Below are 21444 nucleotides of genomic sequence, written 5' to 3'. Positions count from 1 at the left end.
TCAACAGAATTTTATTACAATAGGAGAACAAACTATTTAATATTATGTTTCACTTAGAGAAGGTATATTAAACGTGTTAATATTTTGCTATTAAAAAACTTGTTTCTTCTGTATACAAAGAATCCCACCTAAAACACTAAGCCATAGTCAAGCAAGTCACTCATTAAATTTCTCCCTGAATTTAAAAAGCAGTATTCCTTACCTTTTACTTTTGCAATAACTGTTCCGGCAGCACTAAGAATATCAACTGAGTTTAGGGTCTGATGTTTATTTATCACTGCTTTTAAAACACGCAGCAACTCTCCCAAGTGTTCGTGTACTACCTGATGCAGGCCATCTCGATTTTCTGGAAAAAAAAAAAAAAAAAAGTAGACAAGAAATTATATTAGAACAGTGTCTTAACACCCAAAAATTACATTGAAAACTACTTTGATGATATTTGGCTGCACTGAAGTAGGCCATAGCAAGTAGTTTCAAGCAAGCTGGGCATGCTTGAAACAAGGAAACTTTTAGAAAACAGGTTATACTTGCATTTGCCAAAAATTATATGTAAATGACATGCAACATTGCAAGTGAAATTGTTTTCAAAAAAAAAAAAAAGTCAAGCAGGAATAATAAAAAATTAAAACCCGTGTTACGGATTATACACCAATACCCTCAGGTTTCTGAATTAAGCCAACTTCTTAAGCAATTTGATCAATCACCATTTTGATAATTACATGTATTCAAAAAACATACATATAAAAAAACTCAATCATACAAAAAACACAAGTTCCATGTCACTTCTGTATAGTCATAGAATTACACAACACAACAAGTTCCTGGCAAATGTTGGTTAGCTTTTAACAAACATCAGTTAAATCTTAAGCATCTTTAGTACATAGGCCTAGATCCAACAAGGGTCTGTCTTTGGGCATGTCAAACCAGATAAAGAAGTTGAAAACCAAAATATTTTTTGTAGAATTTTCTAAGCTGAAAAATTCTCAAAAAAACATACATGAGACAACATACACTCCTTTCTACAGCATATTTCTCCTGCTTTGTGCCTCTGCCTTCAGTCACCAACCCCCTCCCCCCCACACACACATTTTTATTTTTTTTTTAATAGTTCCTGTTGTATACATTGCACAGGTTGAACCATGAGCTCTTCCGTTCTGTTACAGAAAAGGTGCTGGTGCACAGGAAAAAGTTTCACATGCATGAGAGTGCTGCGTTGCAAGTTGTGGTAAAGAGCTTTCAAACTCAGGAAAGTCTAGCTTATGAAAAAGAAAAAGAGGATCTAGTACAAGCTGACTCACTTCCCCACAGAGTAGAAAGGAATGGCATTTCTGTGCTGTCTGTGGGCACGATAACAAACAGGTCAATAGAGACAATTTAGTACAGTGCAAATTGATCCAGTATTACTCAGAGCAAATTTGAGCCATTTTATTCTGACTACAAGACATTACATTCAGGCCAGAAGTACCTGATTTTTCTAAAGAATCAGCAAAGTACAACATGATACGTCAGTACAATATATCATTACTGTTTTGTGTAGGTGGGGAAGTCTACAAATCAACAATACTGCATTTTATTGCGTACAAAAGTAAACTTGTACAATCCCCAATAGCAGGCCTTCTAAGGATCACTATGCTTCAGGCTTTACATCCCTAGATGTCCAACATCAGGAGATTTTTTCAACTCCGTTTGGCTTTTACATGGTCAAAGGAAAAAGCTTGACTCAGGAAGTGGACTAAGGCAAAACATTATCTACCCTTCACTGGCACTTTGCATGTTTTTTCCTGCTGGAGGGGGGTAGGAAGCTCTGTATCCTTGACAGGATATGCAGAAGGCTAGAAAAACCCATCTCACACAGCCATAAATTAAGGAAGCTGTATGCAATTTACTGAAGAGAAACATAGCTCTATCTTCATCTTCATTTACATTTATACATCCAGTGATTTTGAACTGACAAGACAACAGCAGAAAGTGCGAAGATACCGGTACAAAATATGTCAAGAATTCAGTACATCCACATTAATGGTGGAAGTAATTCATGACAAATACACTTTGATCTAAAGGCTCCAGGTTTGAAATTTAATATGAAAAGTTATCTAGGCTTGAAACAACAGTACTGGGAGTTGGGACACTGGAAAAAAGGTGACTTACAGGGGTCTGAAAGAAGCCTACAGAAAGGTATGAAAACAGTGGATAGAATCAAATGCTTACCATCTCTTTCAGTTAAGAGCAACACACCTCAGAAGATTAGACAAAGCAAGCAGGAGCTAGAGTCAAAACAAGAAATGGTGATGCTTCGTGCAAGAGACCTGTATAATTCCTCGCCAAAACACAGCATTGACAGAAGCTCACATGGGAACAAGGACAACTAGCAATGGTCTGCACTAGTGCACTACCTGACCAGAACTGCATCTCTCATGAGATGCAAGATGAAGGCACCCAATCTTCTGATGGACACACGTCATCAGGTTATGATTAAGTGATGTGGAATACCCATGCACATACACTATAGCCAGGTCCTTTATAGCCAGGTCCTTTGGTGACATGGTGGGCAGACTTGTGGTCCCATAACGAGTATGGGAGGGCAAACAAGGCAGGAAAGCAGGCAAGCCAGTCTATAGACTGCTCCCAGATCTTCAGGAAGGATGGCATTACAGACATATGACAAACTGAACAAGTTCCTCTGCAGAGTTCAGTATGATCTGCAAATACAGGCTTGTTATTACAGGATAAAACAGCCTCTTAAGGTTCCTTACAGGTTGAGTAAAGGCAAAAAAAAAAAAAAAAAAAAAAAAAAGAAAAAAAGTCATACAGGAGGCTAATTAAAGTATATCTGATACCAAGATGCTGTTTCTGAGTATTAACATTTAATACCTTCCCAGACCAGCAGAGCTGGGGAAAACAAGCAAAAAAGGGGAGAGAGGGAAAGGAGGTAGATAGAGAAAAATCTCAAAGGACACAAGCCTCCTCAAGTCTGAAACAGAAGCGGTAAACTTCAAAGGAAAACACATGTTGAAAACAACTGCTGAGTTGAATTAGAAGTTTATCATACCATCCCAGAGAAACACTATCACTAAAATGCATTCAAGCATGAAGTTCATTATTTACTCTCAAAAGCAAAAATCTGGCTACACCCAACTGAGATTCCATCACAGTATTATTTGTTTACAGAGTAACAAACATTGTTTCTGTGCCTGCAAAGACAAAAGGACCGTGACACAAGGAGTGATCAGGGAGGGGGCAGAAGCCATCAGGAACTACAGCGACCCCACACTCAGCATGTGAAATTCAAACACGTGCTAATAGAGTGATTTCCTGGTCGTGACAGGTTTATAAACCTCAGGTAGTAAAAGAATCTAAATATGCCAGATTAATAAAAATAGTATCAATACTGAAGAGTTCCCAGAGACCAAAACAACGGTAGAGCAAACACTGTTTACAGTGAAAAGACGCATGAGGAAATGTAGCAGCAATTGCTCCTGCAGCAACCCAATCTGACTTCAGTAGTCACAAAACTCAGAATTTACTTTCAGTTTTTCTTCTGTCCTTTCTTGCCTCATGGTACAAGTTCATTTATCTATACGAAGGCAAGCAGGAAATTCCTCCAGCAATGGATACTATGTCAAGTTTAAGATATATATAGGTTGTTCTCAAGCTTGATAACATGAATTCAAATACTATGAAAAACTAGTTAGTACTCTGGACCAGAGCAATGCAACGGTGTTGGTGGAAGAGAGGACACACAAGTCCAGCTGCTTGCCTCACTGATGAGTCTGTTGGACGTCTTGCTTTAAGAATCAACCAGCCCTCTCTGGCCAAAAAGAGAGCTCCTGAAAGTGAACAAAAATGGCCTGGGAGAGCTTAGTAGTTGGTCTGCAAATCTTCTGTCACTGGGGTTTAACCCATCATTTACTTCAGCTGAAAACAAACTGATCCCAAACGTAAAGGTGACCACAAGAAGTGTGCTCTGTAGGAGAAGCAAAGAAAGAAGGATAGGACATAAAAAGCTTGTTTTCGAAGTTGACAAGCCTACATTAAGATATTAGTTGACAGCCTCAACTCACCTGCAGAAAAATCTAATACACAAGGACAATACAGCAAAGCAGCTAGCCTAGCTAACACCAACAGGCTTTCCACCTGAGGAGCACGCTGTTCTGGCATAAGCATCCCACTCCTCGATGGAGTGGTCGTAAATGTGATTGAAACAGCTACCCTTAGTGTAAAAAACACGTAACCTATTTTAATTGTAGATATTTCTCAAAGGGAAGCCCTCGTTTAATAAACATTAGCTAGCAGTAATGGCCTTACCGCTATGGATTCTATTCATCCAAAACAAAAGAAGATTTGCTCATCAAGCTTGCCAGCGCCAGTCACCCTCCCTGCCAAGTCAGGGCTGATCACAATACATGCAGTTGGGAAAAGCACTGCTGTGTCAGTTGGCTGGCATTCTTTTGTCTGATCAGATTTACTGTTGGTCCAAACATTTCTGAAGCTGTTTATTTCAACTAATGTTTGCCAGGAAAAGTTTCAATGTGGACTAACATACAGCTTTTCCACTGCACTGCCATCACCCACCCTACACTGCTGTTCAGACCCCTGCAAGAGACGCATGCCCCATCCTGGTCACAGCTTCTCCACCTAGAACATCAACACTTTCTAGCAACAGCAAACATCCTCCACCACCCAACTTCCAGAAGTCATGAGATGAAAGAAGCCAGTTAACACAACTATTGTTATGCCATAGCTAAAAAAAACTTGTTTAAAACTGAAGCTGGTCACAGTCATTTGTTTGAAACTGAAATTGGTCACAGGCCATCTAGATAAAACAGCCGAGAAGTAACACATCTGTGAAAAATTCTTGAAGGCAGGTTACACACGAGACATTGAAAACAAATAGTCTAGTGAACACCACATAACGATGTCCCGCTTTCCACACGAAGCTTATTAGAAACAGGAAAATTGAATTATTTTACTACATGCATTTAACAGCTTTCAGGAACATTATGCACAATGAAAGATATCAGTGTGGAATAACACGCCATGCATTCTTCCTAGAGCCACACAGACAGACTTTTAACTGTGAGGGAAACACATATACACTCATCTCACGTGTCATGAAAGTTTTATTGTAAAACAAGCTAACCTGTGGTTTTTCACAGTTTATCTCCCTTCACAAGTATGATTTAATGTTTTGTCTTTGATAGGGATCTAACATGAAACTACTACCTAGATCTACAGGAGTTGTTACTAGTTTAAGAAGATGACAATGCAACCAGATGAGAACACAAACTCCTCTCTTATCTTGGAAGAATTCAGAGGGAATATGTTTGAGTACCCAACATTTCTTCTGCAAGGCCAACACCTTGGCTAAAAGACTGCCATCTCTTATTTACTGAAAATCTCATTTTTAGCATCGTGGTAAACTACATTCTGTTTCTGTTATGTTACTAAGATTAAATGGTATCGCCACTTATGTCATTGAGATTTAATAATAAAAAAAAAGAGAACAGCTTTAGAATGAAGCTAAGAAGGAAAAGACAACATTAAGCTAGAGTTGTGTTACTGTCATGTTCAACAGTGCCCACACTGTGTACTAGGAAACTGCCAGCAGTCAGTTCTGAACCCCATCCAAATGGCTATGAGACTCCCAGTGAGCACCACAGAGTAAGCAAAACAGTCATACTGCAGTGAACTGTATGGAAATCACTTAATTCATACATCCACAGCTCTGGGAGACAGCCTCAGATTAGTCTGTTGTTTTATTCCTGCCTTTCCTCCTCCCTCTCTTTAGCCCCATTAACATGCCTGGCAGTACGCCTTACTCGTCTGATCTGACAAGAGGTCACTATTAGTCAAAAACATCAAGATCTAAATCAAAACATACAGTCAAAGTATCTTTTACATGGTGGTCTGTACAGCTGACCTTTGTTAGTGCTTTTTATTCTAGTCTATTGGAAACTTGCAACAAAATATATGTATCAGCTAGAAATGATTTTATTTAATTGTACAAACATAAAATGAACAAAACTTATTTACTGTAATGGCTGTGTAGGTATTTTATTTCTTGGTGGCCATGATTCAGGAGGGATGAGAATAGCAGCTTTAGCTATCATTTGTTCCTTTATTTGGCTGTATAAACATGCCACAAATATACAGAACAAAGCATTTTAAGTAACTGAAAAACAAAAATTCAGAAGTTCAAAGAATTTATCCTAGAATGCTGTAGTGTTAAAATATCCAGAAAGGCTGCAAGCTGCCAGTGGCACTAGGAAAGTCATCGTGCTTCAGCCTCATTTTACAGCACAGAATTAGAAGCTACCTACCTATCCCTTCAACATCAAGAAACAGGCCAGGGGCCGGTAACGAGCAACCTATCTTTAGGTTTTTCTAGTACCAGAAAATGCTACTGCCACACAGCACAGAGTGCTGACTAGTCATAAAGCAGCCTGAGGTTGTTCAAAATGGCAAGGGGTTAATCATTAGACACCACCTGAATGAACCTGGAGCTTGATGCTAAATCAGCTGCCTGTCTTCTCACAGCTGACACAGACTGCTGGTGCAGCTGGCACAACACCACAAAATGAGCCCAGACTTTGTATTATGTGCTTTGGCAAGTGCAATAAATACAATCATGCACCCAGATCAGTTTGGGTATTATTCATCTGCTCCACTAATTTTATACCAAGTGAGGTATTGTTGTTCTTCAGCAGCTGGCCTGAACTTCAGGAAATCTTATTTTTTCTGTTATTTAAGAAAGTCACAATTTCTACAGTAGCAACACCTCCCCTCTGAGCTATGTAAACCAAAGCGAATGGTTTAGAGACAGGCAGGAGAGGTGGCAATCAAATGGAGTCATTTTACACAGAATGAAACCCAGGACTTCCAGTCTATAGCTCCGAATCCATCAAAAAGTCAATATCTACAAGAATAAGCTATATTATTAAAGCAAATCAGGTGTTGCTAACTGTATTTTAATTATTATTATTTTTTTTTTGTCAGGACAATTGTAAAGGGACTATTTATTCTCCTTGACTTTGAGCCTTGAACACCTCTGCTTTCAAGATCCATCTTTGACTACAGTTAGTTTATTAAGTTTTATTGGGAAATGAAACTACTATTCCTATTTGCATGCATTGAAATTAGATCCTGTATATTTTAAAAAATCTTCATTTCTTTGAAATTTGTACTTTCACATACATGCTGCTACAAAACAAAAGCTGTAATTGCTGTAGTGCAGTCTCATGTTTAAGTCATACTCAGTGTATTAAATGGTTCTGACAAAAACTAAGCCATGATGGTTTCTGCTCTGATAGAAACCTGCAGGTCTAAAGCCAAAAGCCACACACAACTTATCATCTGTGTAAAACAGCTAGCAGTGTTCTTCATAGAAAAGCACATTAAAACAGCATTAGTGTCCATTACATCCTTAGCATTGCTTTCAGCCATTTTCCTTTGCTCTGCATGCATAAGCACCTGGAAAAATAAGAACACCCAACACACTTTTCCAGCACATAACAAGGCATCTATCCTCATCAACTTTTCATTATTTACCTGGTTCACAAAAGTCACAGACAAAAGCCTACCTCTTACCACAAAACAACCACTAAGATTTTTAGAGTATTTCCTCTGTAATTGGTCACTTAAAAAAAAAAAACAAAAAAAAAACAACAACCAAAACACACAACACACCACCACCACCACAAACAACTATTGGAAACCCAACACGTGAAATAACTTGTTCTAGAATTTCAGATGAGAAAATGTGACCTGTTTATGAATTTTCCCAAGAGGGATGAACATTAGTTTTTGCAGAAATAGCTGATAAAACACTCAGAAATTAACAGATGTTTTTAAGAAGCTACTGTAAAAGCCTCTGAGAAAGATTTATGCCAAATGAAATGTATATACGTTTCAGTTATGATTTCTGAGCTCTAACTCTGCAACTTGGAAGAATGGAAAGAAAAAAAAAAAAAGCCTGCCTATCATTTCTTCTCAAATTACTCAACGTATTGAGAAGCTGTCTACTTTTGAATATCCCAAGGAATAAATTGCCTTACAGCAGTTTTAAATCTAGATTTATTTTTTTTCCTTTTTACTAGAAGTTTTCAAAAATAACAAGCCAACCAGTCCTACCTTTTTTGTTAATCAGTATCATGGCAATGTTGTTATCATAGCATCATTAAGAGATACTACACCAAATTCATACTCCTTGGGAACACGGGCTTCAGAATTCACTGCAAACAGTACTTCAATCACTTTATATTGCAGCAAATGTGACCACTTATGGAAAATAAACAGTTAAACAATTAATTCAATAAAGAAAATCTAAGAACATTTGACATTTCATTAGGAATGAAGGTATAAGAAATTGTAGCCCCAATCCCTACATTTGACATAAAAGCATCAAAATTTAGGACTTCTTTTTAGAAGAATAATGTACATATCCAATTCTATGAGGCTCCATGGATATTTTATGCAAATAGCTTATTGAGTACAGTACATTAAATGTAGTTCATTTATTGTATTATAAAAACGATTTGCACATAAAATATTTCACATTTAGCAAGTTAGTTCCCTCAACTACTATATTTGATCCTAAAATTAGGTTACAAATTTAGGTGTAAATGAAAGAATACCTGGTATTTGCAGTTTAAATATTTTAAAGGCAGATCTTCCTTGACTTTTTGAGAAAATCAGCACAAAAGTGCAATTTTTTTTTTTTCCAGAAAAATTGCTCTTGGATAAAAACATGAGACTATCTTCTGTTAGTAAAGAGTTCCAAGCAAGATTTCCAGCACGAAAACCTTTTGTTGAGTACCACACTACTATCCACCTACCTCTTTTGAAATCTGTCATTCAACCAAAACACATCCCTCTACCCAGTCACGTTCTACTAGAACGAATCACAGCTGCTGGGACTTATCGATTTGCTGTAAGAAAGCAGCTGTTCTTTGTGGAAATCCTCTTTTCAACTGCTCTTACAGAAAAGAAATATACATATTTATCCCACTCCTCACAGAACACAAGAGAAAGAAATGCCAGAATGGAAGACGACAGGAAGAGCACCCTACACCTACCACTTGTTACAGCTGAGGCAATGCAGGTTCCACCCACAGCAGGCCTTGTGCTGAGTGATGTTGGCCAGCAGGACCTCTTAGGGCATGTCTGCATTGCCTCAGACATCTCCTACCTCCATTCCAGTCCCCAGCCTGAGCACAGGCAGCATATGGTTTTATAGCAGTGGGAACTGGGGTGACAGACAAAACAAGCAGACATACCAATTATTTGGTAGGTAGCTAAGACCCTACAGGGTTAGCTCTGTAAATGGCTTCCCACCTCAGGTCAGGAGGTGGGGGCTCAGGTTCTTACTTTACACCTTCCAGTCAAAACACCTCAAATCATTACCAGACAGCAGATGGGTTTAGGTCTCAATGTTAGCAAGCCACTGATGACTCCCTGAAAGTTGAGGTACACTTCACTTCACAGGAAGTTTAGGGACCTCTATAGCCTATTCTCTGATTAAGATAAGTGTCATTAAATACTCAATAAGGGAATTTAAGATAAAAAGCCTTTGAATAAGTCCCATAGAAGGAACAATATGACAATGATGCCCAAGTACCTCTTAGGCACTAAGATGCCATTGTCAGGGACACCCCAAACCCAAGACTTCTGCAACACCTGTTTCCCCCCTCCCATTAGTCACAAAAAGAAAACCACTGCCAGTAAGGAGTTATGTGGTGCATGGAAAAGCTGGTATCATACAGTATTTGTCTGAAGCTTTAAGCATGGAAAGGACTGGGTGCCAATTGATGCCCTTATTTTTCCCAGGTAGCAAAACTGAAGGGGGAGGAAATGGTGGCACAGGCACATCCTAGGAAGAGGCAGAGCAACACGAGATACTATTGGCCCCAAATGACCATACCTTACCAATGCTGGACATAAGTGACAATCACTACAAAAACATCTTACCAGGTTATTTCACTTCTGTTCCAAAACGATTGCCTGCAGCCACTTGCTCGAGGACAGGGAAGATTGCCACTCTTTATAGCAAATATTAGTCTCATCAGCGCAGGCAGAACTAGCAAATAACTTTTTTTTCAGTATAATTTTATTTATTTATTTAATTTATTATTATTTATTTATTTAATTTATTTACTATATATTTATTATATATTTATTTATTATATATTTATTTATTTATTTTATTTATTTTTGCTTTTTTTCCAGTATTATTTTTTTTTTAGGGGTAGTGGTGTAGCCTAATTTGATTCCAAATTTCTTTTTAAGTCTAAATTGGTATAATGACAGACCCATTAGAATTAAGGATGTACAATTAAATTAGAAATTATTAGAAGCTGAAGAAATTAAAGTTGCAAAAACTAAGATGTTCTAGCAAAAATATCTTTTAGAAAAGTCTCAATAAATGGTGTACACACGTAAAATACATTAGAATAATCAAAATCTTGTAATTCTGCCTACACTGAAAACAGTTAAATGTTTTCATTATGTTTGGTGTGCCAACTGATATCAACAGAACAGTTGTTACTTCACATCCATTTCACATTTAAATTCACAGATCAACTCTGCGTTTGTGTGTGGGAGGAAGCCTTTCAAAAAACCTACCACAATGCAGCTTTTCATTAATCTATTTCAATACTCTGTACGCCACATTCCTCCAACTTTTGTATTCTACTAGCCTTGAGATTCCAGTCAACTAACCTAGATGTGCTCAGCCATGCAGTTTAATCTTCAGAATACGTTAATCTTTTATTAACAAAATATTTAAAGACCAAAAAATAGGAATGAAAACTGCTGGAATTTCCTTATTTACCTGTTTCTGACAAATGAGAGTGGCATAACTGTAGGGCCATTTTAGCCACTATTAATATTTCCTCCAATCTCTCCCCTCCCACCCCCCCGAATATGCCAGCAGTTTAAGAATAAAACTAGGTGAGGGTAATGTGTCAACACTTACAGTACACCATTTTGAAGTCAGAATTGTAAATTGTCAAGTGGATGCAAGACTGCATTCTTAATGAATACAATTACAGTAAGTTAGACCAGTTGTATTTCACCAGTCATACCCATCAAGATTACGGACTACTGGCTATACTTCTAGTAGTATGTTACTAATTTCTAATTCAATGACATTTCACTACAGCCTAGCACAATAGTCCCAGTTTATCAAAGATGCTCATAAAATAAAAAGTAGAAAACAGTTATGCCTCATCAAGCAACTATGTTCCTTGTGTACTGCTTCGAATTGAGTATTACTCCACCCCCAGACTTTCAGAACACAAATTTCTGGAGGAAAATAAAACAAACACCACATCCCCTGAAAACACCACAAGTCAGAAAAGAAAAAAATATTCCCCGAAAGTTGATCACACTGTACCAAACACAAAGGACAATATGGACTTGTTTTAATTCATTCACAAGAAAATAAATTTAGTCTTTGGTAAACCATATCAAGAGATTATCAAATAATACTTAACCTTTAACTCATTTCACTTTTAGACTAAATACAATTTGTTCTACATGGCTGCTCCTTCCACTTCTAGCCTAAGTCACTGACTGAGTGCAGAAGCTATTTCATTGCTGCCAGCCCACCTAGCTTTCCAAAGACCACACAAAGCCAGGATTATGAGATTATATAGTGTTAAACAAGAGGTGAATTTACTTTGTTCATTTCTTTTAAAGGATCTTTTAAACGCAGTTATGGACTGATATAGGGTGTGATAGCATTCTACTTTTATTTGGATTAAGAAGAGAAAACAAAAAAAACAACTAACATTTTAAGTTATATTCAAATAACTGCAGTAGTCACCAATCGCATCCATTAACTGGGAAACTGGTGAACATAAAGGATTAACTGTTTGAAGTTCTAGCACTGAAGTCGTGCTGAAACAATCACCCGACAATAGAGTACAGCCTGGCTATATGACTTCCACAGGTGACAGCAAAATGATGAGCCATTTGAATGCTCAAAAGGAAATACTTTCAAAATCTTCCCATTTCCTAGAACCAGGAACTGCCAATTCCCACTGCAACACAATGCTTTGGTACCAGCTAATTCACACCAAAACATCTTTTATTTTATTTTTTTTTAATTATTTTTTTTTGTGAAGAAAAGACACAAACACTTTGGTTGTAGTAGTAACCAATGTCATACTAGTACTTGCACACACCCAAAGACAACAACAACCCACAGCATAGCTCACTAAATATTTTTAGCTGAGCAGTATTTCTTCACAAATAACTTAGAATAGAAAGGTAAAATAAAGATAGACCACAGGATGCTTGCTTTATGGTCCTGAATTTACACAGCTGTTATAAAAAACAAAACGGTTACAAGCAAAAAAACAAAAAACAAAAAACAAAACAGTAACAAGCAAAAGGAAGTGCTGGCAAGCAAAAGTTACAGAAGGAGAAAATTGTAACAAGAACAGGCAGAACTTGGTCAACTACATACTTAGTAGCCCCATGCATTTCATTTTTCATCCAGAGGCATGCAGCATTTGAGGTTGCCCAACAAGCTTCTCTCATTATTAAGAGATTTACTTACACGTTCCAGACCTATTGCTTTCTTTCCAAGTAAGATCTCAGCCTGTTTCTCATGTCTAGTCATCAGCTGAAGCCAGCTACTGCTAAAAGGAATTCTCCGTTCCTTGCTGCATTTGTTAGCGTGTTCTTACACAAGGGTTTAAAGATGAATAACAGAGCATTTAAATATGACCACTCTGCAAGCTTAATCCTACTGTTAGTTTCCCCTTCTTCCACTGACATAAGCTATTTATCACAGTCACTTTCTCTGTTTCACATTTTCACAAACTGTCTTAATTCAACCAGCACAATGCCAATTTCAGTCACTTATGCTACCATACTTCCAGGTAAACAATTCACATCTTACCAAATGAAGCACAAAACATGTGGGATCATCCATTGAGCAGCTGCCTCCTTCAGCAGCCCTTAGCTGGCAGAGGTTAACCTACTTGTGTGACCATGGACCACTGTCCATTTTGTTTACCTTCACTGTTTTGTTTCTTGCACCTCTGCTTTAGTGATTCCAGTAAATATTTTTTCTACTTCTTGACAGCATTCAAGAATTTCTGGATGGACTTTTTGTTTCATGAATGCAGTAACATCAAGAATAAAGTGTCTTATACTACCTTACTTAATCAGTGGGGAAAAAAAATCTTCAGGGAAAACAAACAAACAAACAACAAAACACAACAAAGAGATGAAAGAATTTAAACATCCTAAAGAATCTGTTCATATCATTGTCAACACTAAAACAGCAATAGGAATTTGTGAATATTTTGCAGTCTTTTACGGTAATGTTACAGGAATCCCATGTCCACAGCTATTTCAATAACATCAGATCTTAAAAACGGAGTGAAGACAACGGTGTAGTCCAAAAGTAGCACATCAGCTGAGATGTTAACTTTGTTCACAACACAGAGCCCTAAACTGAGCACACCTTCATGAACTGGGAAAATCTCAATATAATGCTCACAAAAGAGCATCCTTGCAAAATCCTGTATAACAATACTCAAATTTGACACCAAACCATCAAGATATAAAAGCCCTTTGTTGAAAAGGGATGGGCATGGGGTAAGAGAGAACATACTTGTGCTTAAACTCCATCCGATAAATATATTTCCTACAAATTATTCATCTACAATCCTGCAACTTATTTTAAGCAAAACCAAGCACATCTCAGCTGAAACTTCCTCACCAGGCGTTCAATGTCTTGCAGATTCTTGAAACTAGATGATAATTAAGACAATTACTAGAGATATTATTTCCTTTATTCTTTCTAAAATATACACTTTATTCTTTCCAAAATAAGAGCCTCTCTTTCCCTTCAGCTTTCAGTGTATGTGGCCATATGAGCAGTATCACTGTCACTATCTCATCGCTTAGTACTTAAATTTTTAAAATATATAAATAGTAATATAATAGAAACCCAGGTAATATACAGCACAGAGAATCAAAAAGACTGTATGTTACTTTGTGAGTTACAAGAAAATGAGTCCATGAAGTCCTCACATTCATTCTCTATCCATTTGCTGTTCTAGACCAAATCAACCAGAACCATTCCAAATGCTGCTTCACGTGTAAAAGCACTGCAAATAAGAACCAGAGGACTGATTTCTGGGGTTCCCCAGAATTATGGGTTCCTTTAAAAGCTTTTCAATGGTTCATGCCTTAGATACATGATCACTGTCATTTGAAATTTAAACAATAAAGCTTTCATTGCCACTTCAAACTTAACTAGGTTTGCTCGACTATCTCAAACAGCTTAATCACAATGCAGAGCACAGCTCCAAAGAGGTTAAGTTTGATCAACCAATCTTCACCTTACTAAGCTGACAGAGTCTATGAAGTAAAGATAACTAAAACTGGAAAACATGAATTTCTAGAGATTTTTAAAAATTAGCCCAAGAACGTGCTTTGAAACAGCAAGGAAAATGGTAAAAAGGAAGAATCCCTCGTTGAGCTAAATCACAGCCTCTACAATAAAACTACTTCAGTCCTATGCTTTCCACTTACACTCTTCTATAATGGATGTCATTAAGATGAAAGTTTAACCTGAACATAACGATTTGCTACAGCATCATATAAGTTACTTCAATTGAATAAGTCCCCATAAAATCCCTATTTTCCTTAAAAAAGGCAAGCAGCTCCCTATGAAGATCAAGGTCCCAGCTGCATATCAAACCTATTACCCTGCCATACAGTCCTAACTCCAATCCAATAATAAGACATTAAATCAAACATAACCCAATCACCGCAACTGCCAGATTACATGAACATTTACTCGGAATTAAGAAACAACTCGGCTTCAGTTCTGTGACCTAGCAATATAAATAGGAAGCACACTTCCAATGAAACAGAGGGAAGGTATGATTTAGTCCATGAAAACTACACGAAGTCACAATCATTAAAGGGCCAGACAATCCCAACTTGTTTCTACGCTGTTAGGTACACAGTAACCATTTGTATTGATGTTCTTGTTTTGCATTGCAATTTATCAAAGTTCATGCATCAGAGAAATGATAGAATACATTTGTGGATATGCTATAATGTATTTTAGCAATAGGAGGTTGTTTGTTTTTTTTTTTTTAAAAAAAAATAAACAAAACAAAAAAAAACACAAGTACTCCTACATTCATGGAAACTGCCATCAAGAACACAAGACTTCAGTGGAAATGAATCAAATCTCATCCTTCAGGTGGTGGTGCAGAGTTCTTGGAGACACCAGCTTGTGTGTCCAAGTATTCCCTTTTCTCGATGAAGCTGCCAAGTATATCAGAAAATATTCCGTTTTTAAGAGGCCTAACTTTAAATGTAAAGTCAAATAAGAGAAAATCTGACTTGATTTTGTCCCTCACTATTCACATTTTGTCTTGTTAATCTTACAATATGTTTCATTAGTCTAGTTGCTGCTGCAGAAAGGAAAGGCTCTAATTAATAAAATCTAAGGTTCCTTAAATGAGATGTCCTGAGATTCTTTTGCATGTTGAAATGCATACGGACTGGAGGTTTCACTTGTATTACATTTGTTGGACTTCCGAAGCAACATAAAAATGGAAAACGCTCGTGCTTTCATAACAAAAAGAAAGTTTTCCTCAAGACAGATATGCTAATTATTTAAGTCAACAAAAATATCCGGAGTACCCATAAAGGTTGATTTTACATTTTAAACACTCACAGGCAGCCAAGACACACACACCCCTCCTGGCTGCTGCTCTTGGACACTATAGCAACAAGTGAGCATTTGTTCTGCAGGAATGCTGAGTATGTGGCTGGGGGAGGGGGATGGTATCAACCGCAGACTTGTCTACCAGTCCACTGAGTTACTGTTTAACTTAAATCTTCTCCAAACCCTGAAATTGAGGAAACAGCATTTATTATCCAACATTAGCAACCTGCATTTATTTAGTAACTTACACTCTGACTATGAAAAACACGGCTTTGTTGAAATGAACTTCAAGAGGTGTTTTTCCTCCCATCATTCAGAGAATTGGAAAGAGCAGACTTGTTACATGACTGCAGATAATTAAGCAGTGTTCTAACAGTACAAACCTGAAAAGAAAAGGAATTGCCCAACTCCTCCGGTTCTCCTTAGGTCACAACCACTGAAAGTCCAAGACTCCCTAATAAAAGCCTGAAAGATGTAGACTGGTGAAAAACAAGCAGCTTGGGCAAAACAGCTTTTGGAATGACCTGAAGTGAAGAAGCAAGACAGGTGGGAAGTTCTCTCCCCTGGTTCAAGCGTAGCACCCCCTGGGAAAAACGGTCTAGCCATTGATGTCTCCCATCAGGTTTGAAGGTAAACTTAAGCAGCGTACGCTTGTCGTGGGCTTGCCTTCATATAGGTTTCACTAGCGTTTATGGACTGAGCCAAACTTGCTTTCTTTGCAGAAGTTGTCAGGTTTGAGAAACCTAGCACTGGACAGGACAGGACTCACAGCCAGGGATCTCAATGCTCTGCTCATCAAAGAGACGATAAAAACACAACAGCGTGAACGGAAAGGAAGCATAGGAAAACGACCACGAGGTCTTCAGTGTGCTGCAGTCAGGGAATTCTTCTAAAACGTTTACAGGCCTGGTTATTTTTTCCCTCCAAGTTTTACCATAAAAAGTATCAAAAGCTGTGAAAAATGAGTAAATCACTACTATTGGCTTTGAGCTCTTAGTAATAATTTCTAACTTGTTAAAACAAAAAGTTTAAGGAACTATATTTACTTTGCTCTTATCTCTGTTTACATCCTTTAGCTTGAAAGGCATTCACATTTATCAAAGACCAGTTTCAATTCAGATTGGCAGCACTAATATTTAGAAGTGGCTACCAGGATATGTGTACAGGGGTATGCTAAGAAATTTCCAGGTCAGAAAGACTACTAGAACCACTGCTGGTTTTGCGTACATATAAACAGCAAGTTTCAGAAGGTGAGTTTAAGAAATGACTGTCCAATTCAAATATGCCTAAAGCTCAAATAACTGATTAATTTGCCATCTACAAAGGGCATTTCCTGCTTGAAGTCCTTTCCTCACTACCTTTCGTATATCTCTGCCAAGCATAACATTCAACAGAGATGATAAAAAAAAAAAAAAAAAAGCTGGGAGAGGGTTTAGCAGTGTATGCTGTAATGTCAGGGTTGAGTGCTCCAACCATCAAAGTCTCATTCCATTTTTAACCTCTGGCCACTTGTTCTTTTGCCAGCCGGCTTCTCCCTCTTTAGCTTGTACTCTGTACAACCTTACAGCCAGTCAGTTCATAGAGCTTATCTGGCTGAAAATTATTATCTTTTTTCCTAGGACTTGTAATCCATCAGATCTGCTCACAGAAGCACTACGCGATCACCAGATAACTACTGCCAGTGCCAGAAAGAAGTAGTGAGATCACAGTAACTCACACTTAAATTTAAAAAGAAATACATTATTAGCATGTTTTAAAACAGAGTACTAAACATAACAACCTTTATAATAATATGAGTGATCAACAATATCTGGTAGATATTCAACACTTACAGAATTGTACTATCATTTCAGCTGTTAATGGGGAAGAAAAACCTGGAATTTCTGCTGGATCACTTTCAGAAATTCACTTTCAGCTTTGCCCAGCTGCCTCACACCTGCCCCAATCTGTTCAAATCTTGGCTTCTCTGCTACTGCTGTTCACAAGATCACTTCTGCCAGTTAAAGGGAACAACAATATCCAAAATAGCAAACTGCTAGAATTCAGCTCTTAACACCTTATTTGGTTCAGCAGGAGTCTGAACAAAGTTATTGTAAGCTAATACATTTAAAACACACCATTAGTCCCTTGAGAACCAAGGGTGAGCAGAGCTATGAAATCAAAGAAATGAAAAAAGGCATATTTTAACAGTAAGTTACAAAATATACAAAATTATAACACAGATATTACATGTATATATCACTTCAACAGATACTGGAAGTGATCGACCTGAAGTTCCACGTCAGTCTGTATGTTAGCTTTCTGAAGCAGCGTGATTTCTGTAACAGGATTTATGTTCCAGATGGTTTATTTTCCCCCCCCCTTTTTTTTTTTGTGCTACATGGAATAAAAGAAACAATGTACTATGCTTTACATGAATTCCCCTATCTTTTCCAGAGGATTCTCAAAGGTCACAATCACTTCACAAACAGATTGTTTACATATTTGATAATCACTATGTTCTCACGGTCCCTGCAAGTTAGCTGCTCTGTCAGCATTTTACTTTTCCCTTTCCCAAAAAGCTTTTAATTTAGGACATAAAACACTATCAAGAAGAAAAACAGCATCATCTTCCCCCCAAAACTAAAGAAAACAATACATCACTCAAAAGAAATAATTCTTTCAGGCAGTGCTACAACGAAAGGTAAACACTATTAGAAGCTTGCTTAGAGCAGTTTGCCCACCTATCAAGCAATACTACTACCATACTACAAGCTACATTTTTAGTGTAATTAGAGAGGTAATACATCCAGTTTAAGGTGTATCAAAGGCAGCAGCTTTCACTGAGAAGCTACAAAACTGGAATAAAGAACAAACAGCAAAATTACACTCAGTGTTATAAATTACCATAATTTCAATCTGCAATCTTCACTGCCAAAGCTAATGAACTTCAGATTTCTCTAGCAAAACAGGACAACTTTCCAAAATACTGCCTCACAACTTTGCTGTAAAGAACTTGAATGTTTTACACTACAAGCAGATAAAGAAATAAAAAGCTAAAAATACAATAGTGCCTTAATCATACTAAGAACATAAGTGGTATGAGAAGAAGCACACAGTCAAACCTGGAAGGAGTGAAGAGGAATTGTTCATCTTTAACCCTCAGGCACTATATTTAGTAGACAACTTCTGGCTTTTAGTGTAGCGTGCAATTAATACCAATCTCCACAGTGGTTCTGAAGTCACTGGGGACTATAAGTTCCTTATTTTGAGAAACTATTTAACTTGACATGCCTTTACAGACGTCCTGTCTACTGGACTGAATATCTATCTTTCAAGAATAAGGGCCTGATAGGTTTCAAGTTCGGTAGCATTCCTGATCCTTTTGAAAGTACTGCTGCTACTACAAGGAGGATGCAAGCATTCCTGACCAGGCCATCCAGCTTCACCAGTATTTTCACTTCTGCTTTGGATAAAAGAAGGGAAAAAAAAACACCTTATCAAACTCTAAGAAACCAGACAATGAAATCTGATCCTCAAAGTGAAACTTGTGATGAAAGGCAAGAGCTTTACCTTGCTATTCCTTGCCGTTGTTTTCTAATCTAGAAAAAAGGTACATTACCATTTTAGAATAAGCTCCAATTTGCATTAGCTGAAGACAGGAAGAACTTGAGGAAAAAAGCATTTGCTCTTGAAAAGTATGCAGAGCTGCCCACATGAAGCACACAATATCATACTTTGAAGATTACTTCAAAGTTTGTGATAAAGAAAGCAGTAACACCTAAATATATTTTGAAGTAGAGTGAAGCAGATTATATATTCAACTATAAAGTATAATTACACCAACACTTTCAGACCACATGCAAAGTTTACCCTTACAGCTATTCATAATACAACACTATTTCCCACAGTCCCAAGGGCAGACCTTACAGTACGAAGCATACACTACATTCTTTAAAAAATAAATAGCAGATGTCACAAAACTAGTAGTTAACTATCTTCAGACCAGGGAAACAGGAATGTTTCCCGTCCCTGACTTCATACAAGTAAAAGATACTATTTACTGCTTAAAAATGAAACGCTAAGTAAAATATTCTAATTAGGAACTCAGACTGTGCCCTAAATATTCTTTTGTGTGTTCCTTTTAAATCTAAGTAAATGACAGTCATTTGAGTAGAGACCACAGTGACATCATTTGCTTAAGGCAGCAGTGGAATTTATTATGGGCAGTAACAGACTATAATGGCAGCAGCTTTACACAGATACCTTTTCTTAGGCAGATTCTCAACTTTGCACATCTATGCAATAAGCAAAACTAATTTTGAATCAATAAATTCTCTAACAGAAGTCTGTAAGAGGTAGGTCCTCTGTTTCACCCCCAAAAGTGGCATACATGCTTTCTACAAAGTTTCTGTGAAGTATAGGTATCCTTATATTTTGAAGAGGTTGGACAGTATGAAATAATTACCCCATATTTCCTCTCTGCCAAAAGAATATATTCTGCATGCAAAAGTCACTCAGCCTTACAAAACTAAACAGCATTTACCTGCAGACACATTAAATCCATCCTTTGGCACAAGAATTAACCTTCTTTCAAGTCACAAGATGTAGTTTAGGTATATTCCACACACTTCAAATTCTGAAGTATTTTCAGTCCTGTGGTCAGGTTGCCAGGCCCTCAGCAGGTCTGTGGGAGCCAAACAACTGTTCAGTTTCTGCAGCTCTCTCAGCTATGGCAAATTACTTCTCTTGCGTAACACTACCTCTGAAGGTCCAAGATAGCTCCAGCCTTTAGACTGTACTTTGCTGGATGTCCTACCATTTGAAAGAGGGGTGTCAATTGGAGCTAGCAGTCATTTTCTTACCCTCAACCTATAGAGGAAAAGCCACTGTTTGAACTCAAAACACAAACACAAAACCCATCAGCTTTCAAGCCATTACATCTTCACAGCTTGTGTTTAACATGTACATTAAAACTGGGACAAGAAGTAAACCTGGGGTACTGAATGCAAGATGCCATCAATAAAATTGAACACCAGATGAACAGTCTTTGGAGTAGCACAGATTGTAGGTGACAAAAATAGTGTTGAGTCTTCTAGGTATTATTTCAGCACATACAGTCGGGTTTGGCCTTCCAGGCAGCGATCCCTGAAGAATGGTTTTCCTTTTTTTCCTTATCAGAAAGGAAAGAGAACTGACTTATTTTGAGTCTCCTCAATACACTTCAATTATCTTTGACCTCAGAAAGTACTAATGCTACAAAATTACCAGGCCTTTCAGTTCGAGCACAAATACACAATGACAACGAAGTTATCCTTACTAATATCAGCCATATGACACAATCTCACTCATCCGGACACCTAACTTAAGAACAGACTAACAGATTGATCAATTAACTGTTTGTGCAGTTCAACCACCGCAGACACAGCCTGTCATCAGCTAGAATTAAATACAGTTTTTCTTGCAGAACAGTACTGGACTCATTGACCTACGTTCAAAAAACACATGCAGCTCTTCTTTAATGAAGACCTTGATAAACGCCTTGGTCCTGTGCCTCAAGATGGACTGCTAATAATAGATTATTATGACCAGCAAGTACAATGCCTAAAGTCAGACAGGGAATTGAACTGAAGTGCAGGGAACACATGGTATTCCACTCACCACCAGAGGCAACTGCAGCTCCCTCACGTCCAAGCAGCGAACAAACTTCCAGCTGGCAATTCTATTCAGAGGGTGGGTTGGTTGTTTTGGGGAAGGGG

General features: G+C 37.6%; 1 protein-coding gene across 4 annotated transcripts in view; it reads right to left on the bottom strand.

Annotated features, from left to right (window-relative positions):
- ARHGAP29 (Rho GTPase activating protein 29) overlaps positions 1-21444 on the bottom strand; it is a 59002-nt gene that overhangs the window by 29790 nt on the left and 7768 nt on the right. For all 4 annotated transcript variants that reach the window (XM_032192052.1, XM_032192055.1, XM_032192054.1 and 1 more), the window contains exon 3: positions 203-346. In XM_032192052.1, coding sequence (XP_032047943.1) covers positions 203-346 — 144 coding nt within the window. The remainder of the gene's footprint in view (positions 1-202; positions 347-21444) is intronic.

This window comes from Aythya fuligula, chromosome 8 (genome assembly GCF_009819795.1).
Source record: "Aythya fuligula isolate bAytFul2 chromosome 8, bAytFul2.pri, whole genome shotgun sequence".
NCBI classification, from domain to species: domain Eukaryota; kingdom Metazoa; phylum Chordata; class Aves; order Anseriformes; family Anatidae; genus Aythya; species Aythya fuligula.
Note: the sequence above shows the minus strand (reverse complement) of the source record. Positions and strands in the feature narration are given on the sequence as shown.